The sequence below is a fragment of the Nannospalax galili genome, unplaced genomic scaffold (genome assembly GCF_000622305.1).
Source record: "Nannospalax galili isolate Female #2095 unplaced genomic scaffold, S.galili_v1.0 scaffold205, whole genome shotgun sequence".
Lineage (NCBI taxonomy): Eukaryota > Metazoa > Chordata > Mammalia > Rodentia > Spalacidae > Nannospalax > Nannospalax galili.
In genome coordinates, this window is record NW_008353921.1 from 53,873 (window position 1) to 72,772 (window position 18,900).

The following is an 18,900-nucleotide window of genomic DNA, read 5'->3' on the forward strand; positions in this document are numbered from 1 at the left end:
AAATACCAAGCATCCTTTCTTCATGGCTATTAGAGTAAACCCTGGACACAATATGATAGAGTGAATGTTTAAGTCCCTCCTCCCTAGTCCATCTACTGAAGTCCTGACACTAGAGAGTATGGCTATATTTGGAGATTGGGGGGGGAGGTCTCAGGGAATGTGGTTAAAATTACATGCAGTCATAAGGATGGGGCCTCAATCTGACAGGATTAGTATCCTTAGAAGAGGCACCAAGACAGTTCTCCCCGCTCCACACATCTGCTCTGAGGAGTGTCCACTCGGGCCTACTGTAAGGCAGCCGTTTGCAAGCCAGCAAGAGTGTTCATCAGAAGGAAGACTGGCCTTTCAGAATCTTGATCTAGGACTTCTGGCCTCTAGATGGTAGGAAAAATAGGAAAAATGTGTTGTTTACCCTGAACAGGTGATGGGATTGTTATGGCAGCTCAAGTGAACTATAATACAAATTCTCTAAAACTTCCTTCTATAATTTTTCCCACTAGGGCTGATGCAAGTTCACTAGGCTGTAGCTGGGGGAAACCCCATCTTCCTTTTAAATGCTGTGGTATTCTCCTGGTTGTGATTACTCTGAGGTCATTGGTAGCTGTCATCACTGTACAGCAGCACAGAGACCAGCAGGTGTATCATACACTGTCTCAAGTCCTTCTAGTCAGGGTTGAGTCAGGAAGGGCACTGACTACTAGATCTATCACTTTTTGGATCAGTCTTGGCCTTCAGCTGAACTTTCAGATCCCCAAGGGTAGGGTGCAGCCAGCTTGGCCCACCACAGAGCCTGGAAGCCTTCATGCTGTTTCAGAGTCCAGTACCTTTGGGAAGCCAGCTCGCCATCTCTCTGACGACTATGGTCAAGTTGGCTGGAGGGTATGCTTGTTGCCCTTGGCCGTGGGTTGTGACCGGAGTGGGATGAGTTATCTCTTAACCTCTGTAGTCTGTCTTCATGAGCTCGGCTTTGCCAGATATGGCAAGGGTACCCGGGGCACCTGATGTAGGCTTTGATCCAGGGCTGTTACCTATGCCTGGCTTTCCAGTAGCCTGAGTGCCAACTGGAAAGACAACATCAGGATCAACTGCCAGGCCCATGTTCCTATGAGGTTTCCCCGTGGTCCACTTGGCTGGCAGGCCAGGCTCCACCACCTATGAGGATGTGCATGTGGTTCTCCTTGTCAAGCAAGCCATGGTCTCCATGTACCTTGAAGTTTCTCTTCTCTCTGATGACTTCATCTCATCAGCATCTTCAAATCTGCCCTTCTCTGGCCCTCCAAAAAACTTGAGGCAGAAAGGGCAGGGCAGGCATACTTTTCCTCCAATGTGAAATGATGCTGAAGGGGATTTGCAGGAGGACCCTCAAGAGGCCTGCCTGGAGTCTGGGGCTACTTTGAAGTCTTTTATCTTAAAAGCCGATGTGGGTCTCCCATTCTGTAGGATTCATATTCCTACAGAACCACGTTTGAGAGCATATGATATGTACATCTTCTGACTTAACTTTTGCACCGAATCTATGAATCAAATCGGTGTTGTGGGACAAGGGTTGGCAAACATTCTTAGTCAAGGGCCGGGGAGTACATATTTTAAGTTTTCACAGCCACAGGACCCTTGTGACAACTGTAGTTACTGCACAAAAGCACAGATGGGATGAGTGTGGCTGTCACTAGCAAAACTTTATTATGGCAATTAAAATTTAAATTGTGTAATTTTCCGTCTATGAAATATTTAGCTTTTATCCATAACTTATAAATGTGAAGTCCTTTCTTAGCCTGTGGCTATAGTGGCTGGTTTTACTCTAGGAAGCTAATATGAGGACCTGTGACTTCAGGCACAAAGCCAAGGCCAGAGCAAGGATGCTGCATTTTGGAATCAGACCTTTTCCTAGATTCTTGCCTTTTTGCTCACTGGTTGACCCACTGAAGGAAGATGGCCTGGGCTGGGTTCTCATCTGGGGAACCAGATGTTGGGATGAGCTCATGCCTCTCAAGGCCGGGCACGATAACCTGCAGAGGCACTAAGAAATACTGTGACAGCTTACAGTGGTGCATGTGGCTCAGCTGCTTGGAGCAGGTCACAGTGAGGATGTGGGTGGGTGAGATGTGATCCCACCTTTGTGGGCTCCTCTTATGAGGTTCTTCTAGCTGAGCAGGTACCTAAACCCTGCATCCCTTTCCACCTTTGAGATGGGAAGCAGCTTCTCACATGGATCCTTGGCCCCAGGTTGCTGAGTCCAAGCACCAAGATGTCTCCAGGTTACGTCCCCACTCAGAGGCCCCTGAAACCAGCATAACAGGTTTAAGAAATTTCTCAAATTAACTGGCTTCCTACTGGTCTTAGGGCTGGTAGCAGCAACACAGGGGCAACATGACCAGCATGGCCCCCTCCTTCCCTTGCTCATCTGCTTTCAATGCTATTTTATGAAACTGTAGGGCAGACTAGCTGCTTCCATTCTATCCTGGCTCCCCTGTGGTCAGCTCACAGGTCTGGAACCAATCCTGGATTCCCAAGGCCCAGATCTGTCAGTAACCAGTTGGGTGACTGAGCAAGTTGCTTATTCTCTCTGGGCTTCAGGTTTCTCATGGATATAGGGCTAATAGCAAAGGGTTATTGTGGGGACAGAACAGAGCCATCAGCACTCTAGGTAGGCCATGGTAAGTCTATGTATACTCAACTCCCTCCCTGTCCCTCATTCCGGAGACCTTTCTGTGCCTTGGAGTCAGCCCAGAAGGTTGTTTCCTGCAGTGCTTCAAGTCCACTCCCAGGTCCCCTCTGAATTTGCCTTAGGAGAGTTGAATCAAGTACTGCTTTGCCCTTTTCTCAACCTTGACTTCCCTCTTTCCACTGGGGCTGGTAATCCTCTCACAGGCTATTCAAAAATGACTCAGCACTTGACTTTGTTCATTTCAATCAATCCCATCACTAAACCCTCTAGGACATGATCTATAACCACCCTATGTTCACAGATGAGGAAACCACCTTGGGGAGGGCAGGAAGTGTTGCTCCTTTTTCTCCCAGGGTTCCCACTCCTTCCCTCTCATCTCAGCTCCTGATGTTCTCCTCCAGGGCTCAGGCCAGAACTCAGCCATCAGGGCTGTTTGGGCAACACTAATTTGTCACAGCCACCTTCCACCTCCACTTCCATACCGACCTCATGGAATACCTTTCTTGGAGTCAGTACTTAATTCACCTTTTGTTTCCCATTTTGTGCCACAGATACCTTGTATGCAGACCACCAAGCAGCCATGGCAGCATGCCCTGGGATCTTGGTTCTTTAAGTCCCTGAACCTCCGATGCAAGGTATTAGTGTCCCCATAGCTAAGACACTAATCTCTTAAAAAGTGACCAGGTACTCCCATGTCTTATGAACCCACGACCTACAGCAGACCAGTTCCCTTAGAAGTTTTAGTGTGTGGTTTGAAGTGAGACTTCCAGTACAGGTTTAAAGAAATGCCTCTGACTGAGAGCCTTCAGGCCACGTCTGGAGGCAGGAGGCTGCGCTGCCAACTTTTCCACAGCAGTTTAACCTGTGCTCTGGTACCACATCAAGAGATGGATCAGAAGATCCTTCACAAGTCTTCAATACACCCTCAGCAGGATGCCCAGCAGGAATCAGGCACCCGTGTGAGACAGCAGAGTCCTGGATACACATAATACACTCATAAAATGCCCAGACAGTCAGACATTCAAGTGTCAGTAAGTTCCCTCCAATACAAATCTGATTTTTAAACTTTTTTCTTTTTAAATCCAGGATCAAGACCACAGACAGTTTATTATGTAAGACAGGTGAAGAATGACCAAGAAAAGTTATGGCTGTGAGTGACATGGAATTAGATGAAGAGGCTCAAGTTTGCTGAAGAGAGTTTAAATTTGGCTTTTGCTCTTGGAAACGTCAAAATAATAATAAGAAGCACTTATGTCTTACAGAGCAAATAATCCACAGAGTGTCAGTTTCATTTTGCAAACAGGGTCACAACAGCAGTCAAACAGAAGCCTAAACACCCGAGAGTTAACATACAGGTTCGATAAGATATAACAAGGGATTGCGCATGCTGGTGGTTAAGTCAGATCCACATTGAACCCTGTGACCTACTGGAGGTTTAAGTGGAACCTGGGGAGAGCAGCTTTCCATATAAAACAACACAACACAAGACAACGAAGAAACAGACTCCGCTGCGCATCTATAATACTCATCTGCAGTAAGGCTTTCAAGATACAGGAATTTTTATAGCATTTGTATTTTAAGGATTTAGGGCAAATACATTTCTTTTTTTTCTACTTGATAAAAAGAAAATTAGTACTTAAAAGGTTCAAAAATATATTGATTGAGTGATTTTTTTTACATAAATAAATTATATTGATTTTTTTTTTAGGATTTAACAGCTGAAAAACCTTTTCTGCTTCCACTGGAGGCAAAACTGAACAAAATGTTAGTTAAATAGAGAGCAGCATTTCCAAGAAATCTGTTGTCGGCATTCCAGACCTGCACTACAAAGGTGTTATTAAACAGCATTTCTTCAATCATGGACTCCTTCTTCTAGGGTCAGTTATAGAATTTCTAGTGTGTACCCTGTGATTCATAAACCAGGACTCTACTCTTTGAAAAGACACCCGATTGATTTTTTTTTTCGGTCACAATTTAACAGACTTCTTTGAGATGCTCATTTTAACATTTACATAATTTATAATCCCAAATGTATAAAAGACAATGACAAAAGCATCATAAATAAATAATGCAAACTGAAAATTATGTCAAACTTTTGGACCTTCTGATAAATTAGCAAAACTGTAACAGAAACAGTAAAAAGCACAGTAAATCGTGACAACGAAAAGTGAAACTGGTACTAGTAACACTTGCCATGTTTCCAGGCCCCACGAGTCCTATGCCCCCAGAGTGCTGAGCTCAGTTCAATTCTTAAGTGTGAGCTGTCCATGAAGGAGGGTCATGATGTGTGTGTGTGTGTGGGGGGGGGCTCTCAAGAAAATGGGAACCCAAGTTCTGCTGGACGGGCTCTTCCCAACTCAGCTCCTAAACATGGAGAAGTGGAAGGAGAGACAAAGGAACCTTGCCTGACAGTTTGGAATTTGGGCCCAAATGTAAGACAAAAGCAGAGTGGAGAGAGCGTAGGGAAAAAGCTTTTCACAGTTGTGGTACACAGGCTACGGTATGTGTCTGGACAACCTCCACCCGATGGCAGAACCCAGCAAGTCCTGAGTGGTACCTTCTCACAGGCTCCAGAAAGCCTGACTTGGGGTGAAAGGGTACAAAATAAAAACCCAGTAGGATTCCTTAAACACAAAGAGGCAAATGAGTGGCTAGAGAAGCTGTTGGCAGCTAAGGTGCGAGCAGTGCCAGTGAGCAGCGTGCGGCTCCACAGTGAGCCCTTGCCCTCCCTCATGTCGGTGTGGGAAGCTATCTCTGACTCGGAGTCATCTTTTAGCGGGAGGAGGATATGCATACTCCATACTGCCTAGTTGGCCGGTATTTCTTCTTGCTGTGGGTGTCGGAAAAACCACGAGGGGGGAACTATATTACTATCAGGAAGGTTCCTGCTTTTAAGAAGAAATCAGTATGTGCATTTTCAACCATTAGTTTATATACTTCAGACTACACTACTTAGTAATCATGATAAAACAGGACACACTTAAAAACACACCAGCACTTCCTATTCTGTGCTTTTTGGTTTCCTCAATCCATTCTTCCTATTGGACCTAGCTCACAGAGAAGAGCTCTCTCGCCTGTTTCTCAGCCCTACAGCGAATCCTTAGACAGCATTCTTTTGCCATTTTCTTCTTCAGATCAATGGGAATCTGGGAAGAAGAGGGGTAGAGTGTGTCACCAAGTATTGTATCAACTGTGATTGCTGGAATGAACCGTGTAACAGAAAGAAAGAATTCTGTGCCTCCTAGACTAGGTAGACGACACTTATCTAATGAAGTGGCAAGACCCTGCAACTACTAACATCTGTTACCATAGTTCTCGGACAGGAAATTGGTGGGTCATTGTACTCATGGAAACACAGGTTCTTATGAAGCTGAAGTGAGGGAAGTAACAAACCTTTATGGATAAGAAACTTACAAGTCACAACAATTTCTTAAATGAAAAAGTTCTAATTGGTGTCGTTGTTGGAGTCTTTCAGCCCCTCTTCCCCAGCCTGTGCCACATGTTCTCTCTCTGGGGGCAACGGGGTACTGGGTTCGGTGCAGTTCTGATCATTGCCTGGCTCCCTCTCACACGCAGAGGCAGGCTCTGGGTTAGGGTTGGAGTTGTCCCCCTTTGTTTTCTTCTTCTTCCTCTTCTGGCTCTCCAGACCAACCATCTCTGAGTGTCTGCCCTGCTGCATGGCTGGCAGAGCCATGCCCATGCCAGGGGAGAGAAACATCGATGGGTAGATGAGTCCAGGAGATACTCCCGGGATGAGGAACGGGTTAAAAGCCATAGGACTGCTAGTAGTTATTGTGGGTTCAGATTGATCAGAAAATGGACTAGGACCAGGCTTGTGTTCGGCAAGCGTGTCTGTCTTTACATCATGGCTGCTCGGCTTGTCCTCTGTAGTCTTCTCAGTGGCTGCTGTACCACTTTTCGTTGTGCTTGAGAGAGACGCCGATGCAGTGGAAGCGCAGGTAGTTGCCATGGGTGTGTTGAGGAGTCCACTGACACCAAACATCTGGGGCACTGCAGCCATGCCTGGCAGCATCATGGGCAGCATGCTCAGAGTGCTTTTGACCTCTTCGCCAGTAGGCATGGTGGCGAAGCTGGCTGGGAAACCCACCAGCCCTGTGAGAGGGATGCCTGGAATATTTCTCACATTCTGCAATCCCACCAGGTCCATCCCAGCAATCAGCCCATTCATGAAGAGTGGTCCCATTCCAGAGGGAGAGTCTGTCACAATGGCGGGAGCTTTCAGGAGGTCATTCCGAGGCCGTCGCCCCCTCCTGCGGGTGCCTGCATCTCTAAGAACAGGCTCAGTCAGGGTGTGATTGAATTTGCTTTCTGGGAGAAACCCCTGAAAAAAGACAAAGAAACAGGATGCTGAACATTACTGGGTGGCAGTTGGTCGATGGGTGTGGTGGTTGTGGCTGTGCAATAGCCAAGCTGGTCCCTAGTTCTACAACAGGCCCCAGTGAAAGAGCATCTCCTGTCCACAGGCTCAGGGTTTCTCCCCTAGAGACTGAGAACATCTGCTGGCAAGGAAGCACCAGATGCCTGTTGTCATCAAACAGTACTTCCAACACCCTTACTGGCTAGAGTAGTTTCCTTTGTGTGAGAAGCTGGCAGGGCTGGGAGCTAGGGACCAGTACCGAAGACTCCCCAGGTCTTAGAGAGACTCTTATGGTCATGATCCTTTCACCAGAACAAGACTGTTATCACCTTCCTCACAACACAGGGATGTTTGTATTGAAGCAGCAAAGTATGCTGTATGGGGTTTTGGAATCACAAAGGCCTGAGTGTGCCCACCCCATAGAAAGGAGTGCTTGTTAGGGACACTGTATGTTAATAGGTGTGTGTGTGTCCCACTCGCCTCTGAATCCCCAAATAGTTTGACTTGAATGGGCTGTAGAAATAGGTATGGGTGTGTGTGTGTGTGTGTGTGTGTCCCACTCGCCTCTGAATCCCCGAACAGCTTGACTTGAACAGGCTGTAGAAATGGGTGTGTGTATGGGTGTGTGTGTGTGTGTGTGTGTGTGTCCCACTCGCCTCTGAATCCCCAAAGAGCTTTACTTGAATGGGCTGTAGAAATGAAGGATCTTGAACACTGCTGTGGATATGCCACCCGAGTAAGTGAAGCTCTGCTTTCCCTTAGGGAAGACCTCTCCTGTTCTTCTCTGAAGGTCCCTCCAATTTTTTAAAGTACCAAAGAGTCACAGTCAACACTTAGGCTCACATGGCTCACAATGTCATCTGGTACTGTACGAACAGTCTCATCAGAGAATCACAGGAGAGCACACTGCTTTATGAAGGAGGTAGACGCTGAAGCTCACACTCTCCTTCAGCTGCAGGCCTATGAGGATGCAGTGCTCCTTGGGGGCACATGGTCGGGCTGTGGAGAAGTAATTACATAAGCTACTGAAATCACAATGGCTTCACAGGAAGGAGGGTCTTTTACAATTTACTACTTGCAATCCCTAGCTCACGGACAACTGTACATACTTCTTGGTCTCCACTTTCACTGTTCTGTTAGTTTATCAATACAGATCTCAGTCTCAGTCTTTTCTCATAGAGAGGGGGAGTACAAAGAAAAGTCCTTCTGTGCAGGCACCTGCTCCTTCCTACCCACGCTGAAGAGGCCCCACTGTCCTGCATCTTCTTCCTACAGTCCTGTCACAAAGCTGGCATCAATTTTACTGATTTCCTTCAACTCCAGCAAGTGTGAAAGGAGGAAGATTGGTATGTCCATGATAGGTCATGTGACACAATTTGTAATGGGGACACAAGCTACCATTAAGGCTAGAATGCAGAGCTTGCAGTGCAGCATGAGATGGGGCCCATTTGGCCATCTGTGTGGTTGAGCCCAACGTCTCTATGATTAGGACCTGGTGCCTTTTCAGGACTGTGCAAATGCTTTCCCTTCCTGAAAGTCTGGAGTGAGACCTGCTGGGGAGCAGCTGGGCTCTGAGCTTCTGTCTAAGAAGTGACCTGGCTTCACTTGTCAACAGAGTAGAAAAGGATACAAAAGGAGGTGTCAGCCTCACCAAGGCACCCCAGAAGGGCCAGAGAAGCCCTAGTCTTAGGGTCTGGAGCACTGGGACATGGAGAGAAGTCAGGGAAGCTCAGAATATCTGAGCCTGGGAACTGGGTTCCTGAACAGTTTAAAAAATTTGGTTTACCAACCTTCCCAAGACTGCTGTAAGGAACTTTAGCTCAGCTCTGGCATTTCCCATTGCTTTTCCCGTTTCTCTTCTCCTAGTTCTATTTTAAAGAACAAAACCACCACAATACTCCATGGAGTTCTGCTTTAAGAGCAGTCATGGGCTGTTGGTGACATGGTTTCAGGCTCAGGGAGTTGTGAAGACAGGAGTGGTAGGCTCCAAGAGAAGGCCCTAGATGCAGCCACCTCCCCAACGGGAGTGGCCAGCATTTTAGGATGCTCAGGAAGGGGTGGCCATGACAGAAGAGCAGCAGCAGAAACTCAGTGTCACTATGAAGCATCTATCACATGCCAGGCCTCAATCCAAGGGCTCCATCATCTCAACTCAACTAATCGTTACACGCTCAGTGTAACGTTCAGTATGATCACAGCTGCTTCCTAGAGAACTTACAACTCAAAGACATGCAATTCAAGTGTTCCCGAGTCCCCAGAGATGGCCATTTTTGAAGTACTACATTTGTCCATCAATTTCCAAAAGGTTATTCCAGAAAAAACAGTTATCATGGACAAAATCTTTATGATGGCAACTCTGGGAGAATTCTTCAAAAAGCCTTACTTTAGAATCACAAAGCTGGAAGAAATCTCAACAGTTTTGTTAGGTCCCCTTCTCATTCAAAACTGAGAAGCAAGGACTAACCTGTGGCACAGCTGGTAGGGCAGAGTAGGGGAGTGCCCAGGCTCTTTTCATACCATACCATGTGCCTCAATTCCCAACAGAACCAGACACTGGCAATATGCCAGGCTGGTTTGTCCTGGAATGTGCTGGGCAAGTGCCCACTCTGGGTTTGGGACATTCATTTGGCTGTTTATTTCTAAATGGAGCCAGTAAAGCCTGAATGATAGGCTTGGTTCCTTGCTTGTTCACGATCCTGCCTGGTAAGCACAACTGCATTTCAAGGCTTCTTTGGGGCCTCTTTTCTCAGTCCACCCACAGATAAGAGCCAGGGAAAGGTGCTGGGGCGTCTCCTTTATTCCACACACATATTCTAACTCTTCTATCACTCTCCATTAGGAGGGCACATTCCACTTTGAAAGTCTTTCTACTGAGATGAAAACAGGTTCAGCACTTTTCTAATAATCCGCTCTAAGTCAGACCCTTACCATGATTAAATTGAGTTCCTTGTCAGGGCATCTGGAACTATGCAACTCATTTAAGACTTTTGGCCTCCCTGGTCTTGCCCACTAGATGTACAGAAGGCTTCTCGAGCACCAGGATGTCTAAAGATACTGGGCCCTCTCAGAAATGGGAGTTGTAGAGGAAGGTGGAGGCTGGTCTTTCTCTCTCAGGTCTGGAGAGCAGCATCAGAAGAGCCCAGGGTGAAGAGAACAGTTCACCTACTGTGTAGCAAGAGGAGCACTGGTAGAGGAGGAAGTCAGCACTCACCACTTCCTGTGGAACAGGCCCACTCCAGCCACCCAGCTGCTGCCCACCCAATGCAGGTGCCCCTCCCAGCAGCTCTGTGACCACACACACAGTGGCCAAATTGAGCTTTGGCAGCTCTCCTCCTGATAATTATACCCTGGGAACAAACTTGCTTCCTCTTCCAGGGGAGGCCTGGAAAGCGGGCAGAAAGAGCAAGGAACAGCAGACTCCTTGTGTGCAAGCAACACAGAAGCAAAGCTGCTCTCTGGGTGACTGCATGGCACCCCCGACCCAGGAACAGCCTCATCTGTACATGAGAGCATCTGCTGCAGTTCTAAGATACCCGGGAAGAAGCAACAGGAGGAGATGACTGAGGCTCCTCCTCTTCCAGAAATCAGGCGGCTTCTCCAAGAAACACTGAGGAAAATGAGATCTAGTAACCAAATGTAACGTGGTTAAGTTCCTGTTTAGAAATCTCCAAAGCAAAGCAAAGCAAAGCAAAGCAAAGCAAAGCAAAGCAAACTAGAACAATGCCAGCTCTGTGAGATATTTTTGGAATGACTAATGAATCTGAAAGCATATCTTATTAATTTCACGGGTGGACAATGGCAGTATTTAGGAGGGAAGAGTTTTTAGAGAATGTGTGCGGAAGAACTTAGGAGCGATATATTCTATCTGCAACAATCAATCAAAAACTCTCTATTAAATGTGTGTGTATACATATTGCCAATAAGCAAGCACTATGTCTTGGACATTATAGAGCTGTGTCCTACTGCTCTGTGCAGCTTGTGTTATGTGGACCTCATTCAGGCAAACCTGGCACACACAGGACTCTGAGCTCAAAGGAAGGAGGGAGTTTCCAGTGGGGTTTTAATCCATTTTTAGAAAGGGGAGGGTTTCTACCATGGACTTTGTATGTTAAAATACAACTCCCAAAGGTGGGGCAATGAGGGCCCTGGAGTGATGAGATGATGGGGCCAGCTCCTTATGTGATTATGCCCTCATAAGAGATCTCAGAGAGGTCATTTGTTCCTTCTTCACTTTAAGGATACAGCAAGAAGATGGTTGTGAAAATTGGGCCTGGTCTAGAAACTTGACTTTGGGCTTCTCAGCTTTCAGAACTATGAGAAATTTGTTGTTTATAAGGCTTCTGTTTCATCGCTTTGAATGGTGCATGAGCTTCTTTAGAAGAGAAGGGGTAGACAGAGCCCACAGGGAGACCTGCAGGAGACACACAGCCCTAAGGACCAGGTGGACAAGAGCTTCCTGTTCTTATCTCAGCATGAGGAATGTAGTCAACAAAGAAAGGAGATACATCATGGAGAAGAGGCTGGAATGCAAGACCAATTCAGAAGTATGTTTTCTGGCAAGGGATCAGTGCTTGCAGAGAATCAATGACCATTAATTCAGGGAGCATGAGAGAAATTGTTGGACATGGAGAGAGGAGTAAGAAGGCCTATGGTAAGTCTAAACCAAGAGCACAGGGACCCACAGTAAGGCAGGAAATGGAGGTCTCTACCTGATGACCTTACCAAGACACTCAGAAGGGGAAAGCTGGGCAAAACCAATGGATTAAAAACAGAAGGTGGATCAGCTTGCACAACCTAAGGAGGTCCAGGAGAAGGCTGGTAACGACACTTTCTGAGAATAAAGCAAGAACAGGAGCAGGGGAGGAGCAGGGCAGCTTTTCCAACGTGATAGACTCGGGGCACTGGGCAGGCTTCCCTTCGAGTGGTGGCGGCAGCAGATGCAGATGAGTGAAAGCAGCTGTCTGTGGAGCTGCTGGTGAGTGACAGAGCCCAGTGACAATGCCTTTCTGCACAAAGAGGAAATGATTCGGGGGGTAGTCTTTGCAGTTAAAATAAGAATTTACACTCTGGCAATCCTACCGAGGAGGAGGAGGATGCAGGAAATGCAGCAGCCGGCCTACCTGGAGCGTGTTCAGGACAGCTTGAGTTTATGGAACAGCTTGGAAAAGCAAATGTCCCCATGGAACTTCTCAGAAGCTCCTCTCAGGGATGCATCTGAGGAAGTGACAACTTGATGACCCCACAAAGTGCCCTCGGCAATTTTTTTGAGGGAAATGCCACTGCTGCCCCCTAGAGGTGATGACTTGTCTGCTCCAAACTTGTACCCATCTGCAAACTATAATTAACTCGGATTTGTAAGGCTCCAAGTATTCTGCAGATGGCTTTGAAGTTGTTTCCAGTCTCATGATTCTATAACAGGAAAGGACAGTGCTTGGAGTCAGCTGTTTTTCATTGCCAGTGTGGAACCATTAGGAAGAAATGTCTTAAATGGCTGTTAAAAACTTAGGCAAGACATGAAAATCTCTATAATGGCATTTGTTGAACACTGGATGCACTGCTGTCGAGAGTTAAGATTTCTTATCCCTTAGAACTGTACAAATAGGAAAAGAAATGACAGATTCTGGAGTGGTTTAACAAATTGTTTAGGATGTAAAGATGGAAAACATGGTCTCAGGAGACACACTACTTCTCAACAATGTCCGAGGCACCACTTATTGTGGATCCAACTTCCTGTGCTGCCCACTTCTCAGCTGGGGCTTTCTTTCAAGCCCGTAAGCCAAGGTTCAACCAGGACGCTCCCCTGCTCCCACACCCAAGGCCCTCTTCCTACCCTCAGTCCTCGCTCCTTGGGGACAGCAGGGACCCTTTCTTCTCCACTCAGAGAGCTGACATCTGATTTCCCAGGTTCTTTGCAGCGTGGTTTCCTTTGCTTGGGTTTATCTGAAAAACTCTAGCAGGTAAATGGAAAAAAAATGTTACAAAACATTCTGTTGTGAGGTCTGATGTGGGGTGGTGCTTTTCAGTTGGTTTTGTTCTTTTCTTGCTAGTCGAGCTGTACACAAGACTCTACCTCTAGCCCTCGCTTTGGGCTCTCTCCTTGAGGTACCAGAACTTTCAAAGCAAACTGGAAAACATGCTGTGTGGGCTCTAGGCCCCTGACTGGAGCTGATCTGATCTACCAGCTTCCCAGGGAACTTCAGAATCAATCCTTAACCTTCTAAGATTCTCTCTTCACTGGTACCCAGCTAGCTGGTCTTGTCTGTCTTGTGTAAGTGTGCACCCATGAATCTGTTTTCTTCTTTCCTGTCTACCCTCTGTCTATACACCTTGTCGGGTGTGCTCAGGACATGGATGGGGTGGGGTGTATGAGCAAGTGAGAAAAGAACAATCAAGACAAAGTATCAGTGCTCAGGAGTCCTCCAACAGAATTCTAACGGGAAGGGCCTAGAGAAAAGGCAGTCAGATGATCTGAAGGAAAAGCCCCAAGGCAATCACTGTAAACTAGGAATATAGCCCCCTGCAGTAGTAGTAATGTATTAACTTGGGACAATCTTCATCAAGTGGTAGTTTATACAACCTAAAGATTTCTGTGAACTTAAGAAACTGTGTGGTGATTTCTGGGGAATTGGGAGTGGGTAGTACTGATGCCAGGTCCTTGTAAGATTTTGTGTGTTCACTTCTTGATACTCTTGTAATTTCTATTAATGGAGGATGTAACCAGAACTTCAAAACCTCAAACAAAAACATATTTAAAATGATGTTCTTAGTCAACACAGATTTCTTTTAAATAGCCTCTACCTTCTAGCTTCCTGCAGCACATGCTGACCCAAACCTGCTTCAAGCCAACAGCACCATGGTCTCATGCACCAAGCAACACTTACTGCCCCAAAGCCAGGAACATCCAAGGAGTAGTCAGCCTGCTGCCGCAACCACTCGAGTAGGCTCTTGCTGGGAACAGCTTTCTCAGCCTGGTTGTTGGGTGCTGCTGTTGGCTCAGGGCCTAAGGTAGCAGTTCCTGGTCCTTGAGGATGTGTGGTACTTGGAGTGATCTGCCCTGGGTCTTCATGGACTTCCTGGATTAAGGAAAATGAGTCTGTGTAATCATGGCAGGATGAAAAGCAGTTACCAAAACACTCACCTCTGTATTAGCAACAGCAATAATGGTTCACTTAGAACATGTGGGTATTCTTTGGCTTTTCTGTTGATTCCCACCACTGGGTGCTGGAATTACAACTCTCCACACTGCTGGCTCACTACTGCTGATATGCATGCCAGATGCTTTCTCCACCATGCCCCTCTCCTCATCTACTGAGCAGACTGGACCTCTATCTAACTGCTCTGACTCTGCCTATTCCTCTGTTGTCATCGTTCAGTGTCCGCAGCAGCACCACCCCCACCCCCACCCCCTCCATTCTGCTCACAGCTTTCTCACATTCCAGAGAACACTGTAGGGCTTACTTACCTGTTCCTCCTCTATGGTTTGAATCTTTACCTTATTCATCCCCGAATAACCAACACCAATAATGGGTCTAATGATAAAACACTGTATCAATGTGTTGACCAATTTAAAAACTACCTAGAGGCTAAGAAAATAAATATTAAAAAAATATTTTATTTATTTTTATTTTATGTGTGTGTACTGCCTGCATGTAGGTTAAGTACACCCATGTTGTGCAATGCCCACAGAGGACAGAAGAGGCTGTCAGATCTCCTGGAACTGGAGTTATGACCTATAGTGTGAGTGTGTGTATGTCAGTTAATGCATAGATATCACTTCATATGGAACAATTGTGAAGAATGTAAACTGCAGTGACAGAAAGCAGATCAATGGTTGCCTGGGGAGGTGGAGTAGGGGGTGAAGGGATTACAGAAGATATGAGAAATGGTTGAGGTGATGGGTATGTTCATTATCTTGGTTTTTCCACATATGTCAAAGCTGTTCAAATTTCACATTTTAAATATAAGCCTTATTATGTCAATTATCATACATACCTCAGTAAATGTGGGGGGAAAGGAAGGGAAAAAAACGACATACAGCCAAACCACACCTAAGTCCCATCCTGACTTGTCTCCTCCCGGCCACCAAGAAGGAGACGTATGGCCATCACCTTCCCTTGGACTCACCCTATGGGAAGGAGCTGATCTCCATTCACATGGCAGCTACAACCTCTCAATACTATAAGTCAAGCTCACCCTTCCCACTTGAGTTCACTCTCTTCAAACATTCTTTTTTAAATTTATTATTTTTATTTTATGTGTATGAGTGTTATGCCTGCATGCAGGTAAGTACACTTGGGTCGTGCAATGCCCACGGAGAACAGAAGAGGCTGTCAAATCCCCTGGAACTGGAATTATGGACAGTTGTTAGCTGCCATGTGGGTGCTGGGATTCGAACCCAGGTCTTCTGCAAGAATAGCCAGTGTTCTTAACCACTGAGCCATCTCTCCAGCCTATAAATATTTTTTCAGTCATTCCACTGGAGTTCTATGAGCAATATTGGAAAAGCACTGCTTTATATTTCTAGAAGAGGAGTACCTGCCTTTAACAGCTGGGCTAGCTCACTCTCAGCACTTAGGGAGCCTAGGGAGATGGGCCAGTCAGTACACTGCCTTGTACACACAAAGACCTGAGTTTGATCCCCAGAACCCATGTAAAAAAACCCATGTGTGATGGCACATACTTATAATCCCTGTGCTGGGCAAATGTGAAAAAAGATAGGTCTCTGGAGCTCACTGTCCAGCCAGCCTGGCCTAAATGGTGAGTGTCCAGGCTAGTGAGAGACTCTGTCTCAAAAACACAAAAGGTTGGACAGACCTGAGGAATGACATCTGAGGTGTCTCCTGGTTTCCATGCATGTATGTAAACACACACACACACACAATTAGCTTGTAGGAACCAGGTGTGGTGGTAGACACCCCAGACCAATGAAATAAGAACCAGTAGCTTTTGAGGGTCCCAGCTGATTCCAATGTTGTTCCACTGACTCAGGAGGCTTAAGAGGAGGTTCAAATGAGCCCAGAAGTTTGAGGCTAGCCTGAAGAATACTGTGAGATCCCACCCCCTCTCAAAAAAGAGTTAGGATACAACCAAAATGTCAGAATATCAAAATGAAAAAAAAAATGAAAAATCAATTTGTAGGACTGGACAGGAAAAAAAACCCTGTCACGTCAACTTCCCAAATAATACATAAATCTGAGCAGAAGACATAGGCCAAATGATACAGCTCACTATTAATTCATTCAATGTTGGTTTTTTTTTTTTTTTTGTCTCTTTGAAGCAGGGTCTCCCTATAGCCCCAGCTGTCCTGGAACTCACTATGTAGACCATGCTGGCCTTGAACTCACAGAGATCGGCCTGCCTCTGCCTCCCAAGTGCTGGGACTACAGGCGTGTGTCACCACGTCCGGCTCTGATTGGGGTTTGAGACAGAGTCTTCCTGTAGCCCCAGCTGGCCTGGAACTTGCTATGTAGACCAGGCTGGCCTCAATCTCCCACGGATCTGCCTGCCTCTGCCTCCCCAGTACTGGGGTTAAAGGCGTGGCCACTGTACCTGACTGTGGCAATCTTAAAATGCTTTTTAAGCTTCAGATAGCCATCTTTTACAAAGTTCTTGTAAGGATCAAACAGGACAATTATGAAAGATCCTGAACACAGCAGGTGGTATACAACAGGCGCTCAGTAAATAATATTATTCTTTTTAAAATACGAAAACATGAAATGTGCTTTTTTCAGGAGTCAAGATTCAAAAAGTGAGAAAACTCAAACACAACATTCAGCACTAAGCAAAGTCTAAAGAGGATTTCTCTTGCTGTCTTCCATTGTTTACAACGTCTCTCCTTTGACTTTAGGATGTACTGTCACAGTGTGATCTGTGGGACTCCTCAACAGTAACCATCTGCAGTAGCTTTACAGGGGAGCTGAGTGCAGCTTGGTGGTGTGCCAAGTGCTAGAGCCAGCACTGATCTTCCCTCACCTACACCTCAGCTCCTGAGAGCCTCACCCTGTGGAGAGATGCTGCCTGTCACACGGCCTTGCCCACCAACTGTCGTGGCTCTTCCTCTTCTGGAGGATTTGGGAAATAAGACCTTTTGACTCGATTCTCCAGGCTGCATGCAGATTAAGGGCCATCAATGGGCTAGTTTTATCTATTCTAGAAAAGATGAAGGGCGTTTTATAATGACAGCAAACAAGAACAACAACTGAAACAGGCATAAAAGAGCCATAAAGAAAAAACTTGGTGTCTGAGGAATAAACCTCTCTAATGTAGAATGGTTTTTACTCAGTGGCCTCATATACCTACCAAGATTCCTGCCTGAAGTGTCTGCTCCTTCAAAAAGATGAGGTCCATCCCTCCTTCAACATGTTTCCGTCTCCCTCTCCGCCTTCTTGTGGCAGCATCGTCTCTCCTGAGGCTTCCGTTGACAATCTGTCCAGTCACTGGGTGGATTAGGCCAGCTTGCAGAATCCCAGACAAGTCCATGCTGAGGGCGCCTTGAAGTGAACCGATAGCCCCAATCTTAGGGGTGCTGGCGCTCACTGGAAAAGGGGATGTGGCTCCTGGGGACCCCTCTGATGAGCAGGAGAGGTCTATAGCTGACTCCCCATGCCAGCCATTGAGGATGATGGGGGAGTGCCCATGGGTGGCAGAGTACTGTTCTAGGTTCCGAGCCTTGGCATCCCTCTCCACCTCAAACTCATAGGGATGTCTGTGCTTTTGTTCCTCTTTTGTGAATACTGGAGCTAAGAAGCTCTCCTGTGAACACACATGGTAAAAGGTTTGAATGCCACTTCTTCATCTGAACAACAAACAGCTCCTGCGCAGGCATTTCCTCAGCCCTTGAATCACTTCCAGTGGCCTTCTTGCGAGCTCAAGCTCTTCCAATGTTAGTACCAAACTCCCTGGATGGACTGCTAAAATTCAGACCTACTTTGGTAGGTCAGTGTAGAGCCTGAGAGCTTACATTTTTAATGCTGTTTTTTTTAAAAAATTATTTTTATTCTAGGTGTATGAGTGTATTGCCTGTATGCATGTGAGTGCACTCATGTTGTGTAATGCTGTGGAGGTCAGAAGAGGGCTTCAGATTCCCCTGGAACTGGAGTTAAGGACGGTTCATGTGGGTGCTGGGAATTGAACCTGGGTCCTCTGCAAGAGCAGTCAGTACTCTCAACTGCTCAGCGTCTCTTCAGCCCTGAGAGCTTACATTTTTAACAGGTTTCCAGACTATACTTGTAGTTGCAAGCTTAGGACCCAGGGATTCTCAGCCTTGGCTGCACATCAGAATTATTTGGGAAGTTAAACAAATGACAACAAACCTATACCACCCAAACTACACCCCAGAGCAAGTAAATCAGAAGCAGTAATTTTTCAGGGTCCCCAGCTGATTCTAATGTGCAGTCAAGAAAGAACCAGTGTGTCAACAATGTCCTAAAATAACCATTCACTTTCCACAGAAATGTTTGTTTCTGCCTTGATAGCCTCATCTCTATCAGCTGTCCCTGATCTCTGTCATTTAAGGATTTAAAGATACCTATCCCCTCCTCAAGTCATCTTTGCCAAGTTTGTTCTTACTCTGCCTCTAACCTGCAGCTAGAACCTCTCTGCAACAGTTCATCAGTTGGCATGCCTTGCCTACCTTCACCTCTTCTGACAGCCTACAGGCTCTAGGCCAGGGGTAAAACCCTGCCTTTATTTCAGTTCTCCATACCAAAACTTTTAACAGCTCTCCACAGCCTACAGGATAAAGTCCAAAGTTATTCCTTGGCATATACCCAAAGAACTCGTCTTATTGCAGAGACACTTGTACATCCATGTTTGTTGCTGCTCTTTTCACAATAGCTAAGAGATGGAAGCAACCTAG

At 46.3% G+C, this 18,900-nt stretch overlaps 1 protein-coding gene across 1 annotated transcript in view; it reads right to left on the reverse strand.

Moving 5' to 3' along the window:
• Nucleotides 1-3,753: 3,753 nt before the first annotated feature.
• The window catches only part of Chd6 (chromodomain helicase DNA binding protein 6), a 218,395-nt gene continuing 203,248 nt past the window's right edge, over nucleotides 3,754-18,900 (reverse strand). Inside the window, exons 34-37 of the mRNA XM_008850984.2 lie at nucleotides 17,343-17,795; nucleotides 13,925-14,116; nucleotides 12,874-12,993; nucleotides 3,754-7,007 (exon numbers count right to left, since the gene is read on the reverse strand). Coding sequence (XP_008849206.1) covers nucleotides 6,111-7,007; nucleotides 12,874-12,993; nucleotides 13,925-14,116; nucleotides 17,343-17,795 — 1,662 coding nt within the window. The 3' untranslated portion in view covers nucleotides 3,754-6,110. The remainder of the gene's footprint in view (nucleotides 7,008-12,873; nucleotides 12,994-13,924; nucleotides 14,117-17,342; nucleotides 17,796-18,900) is intronic.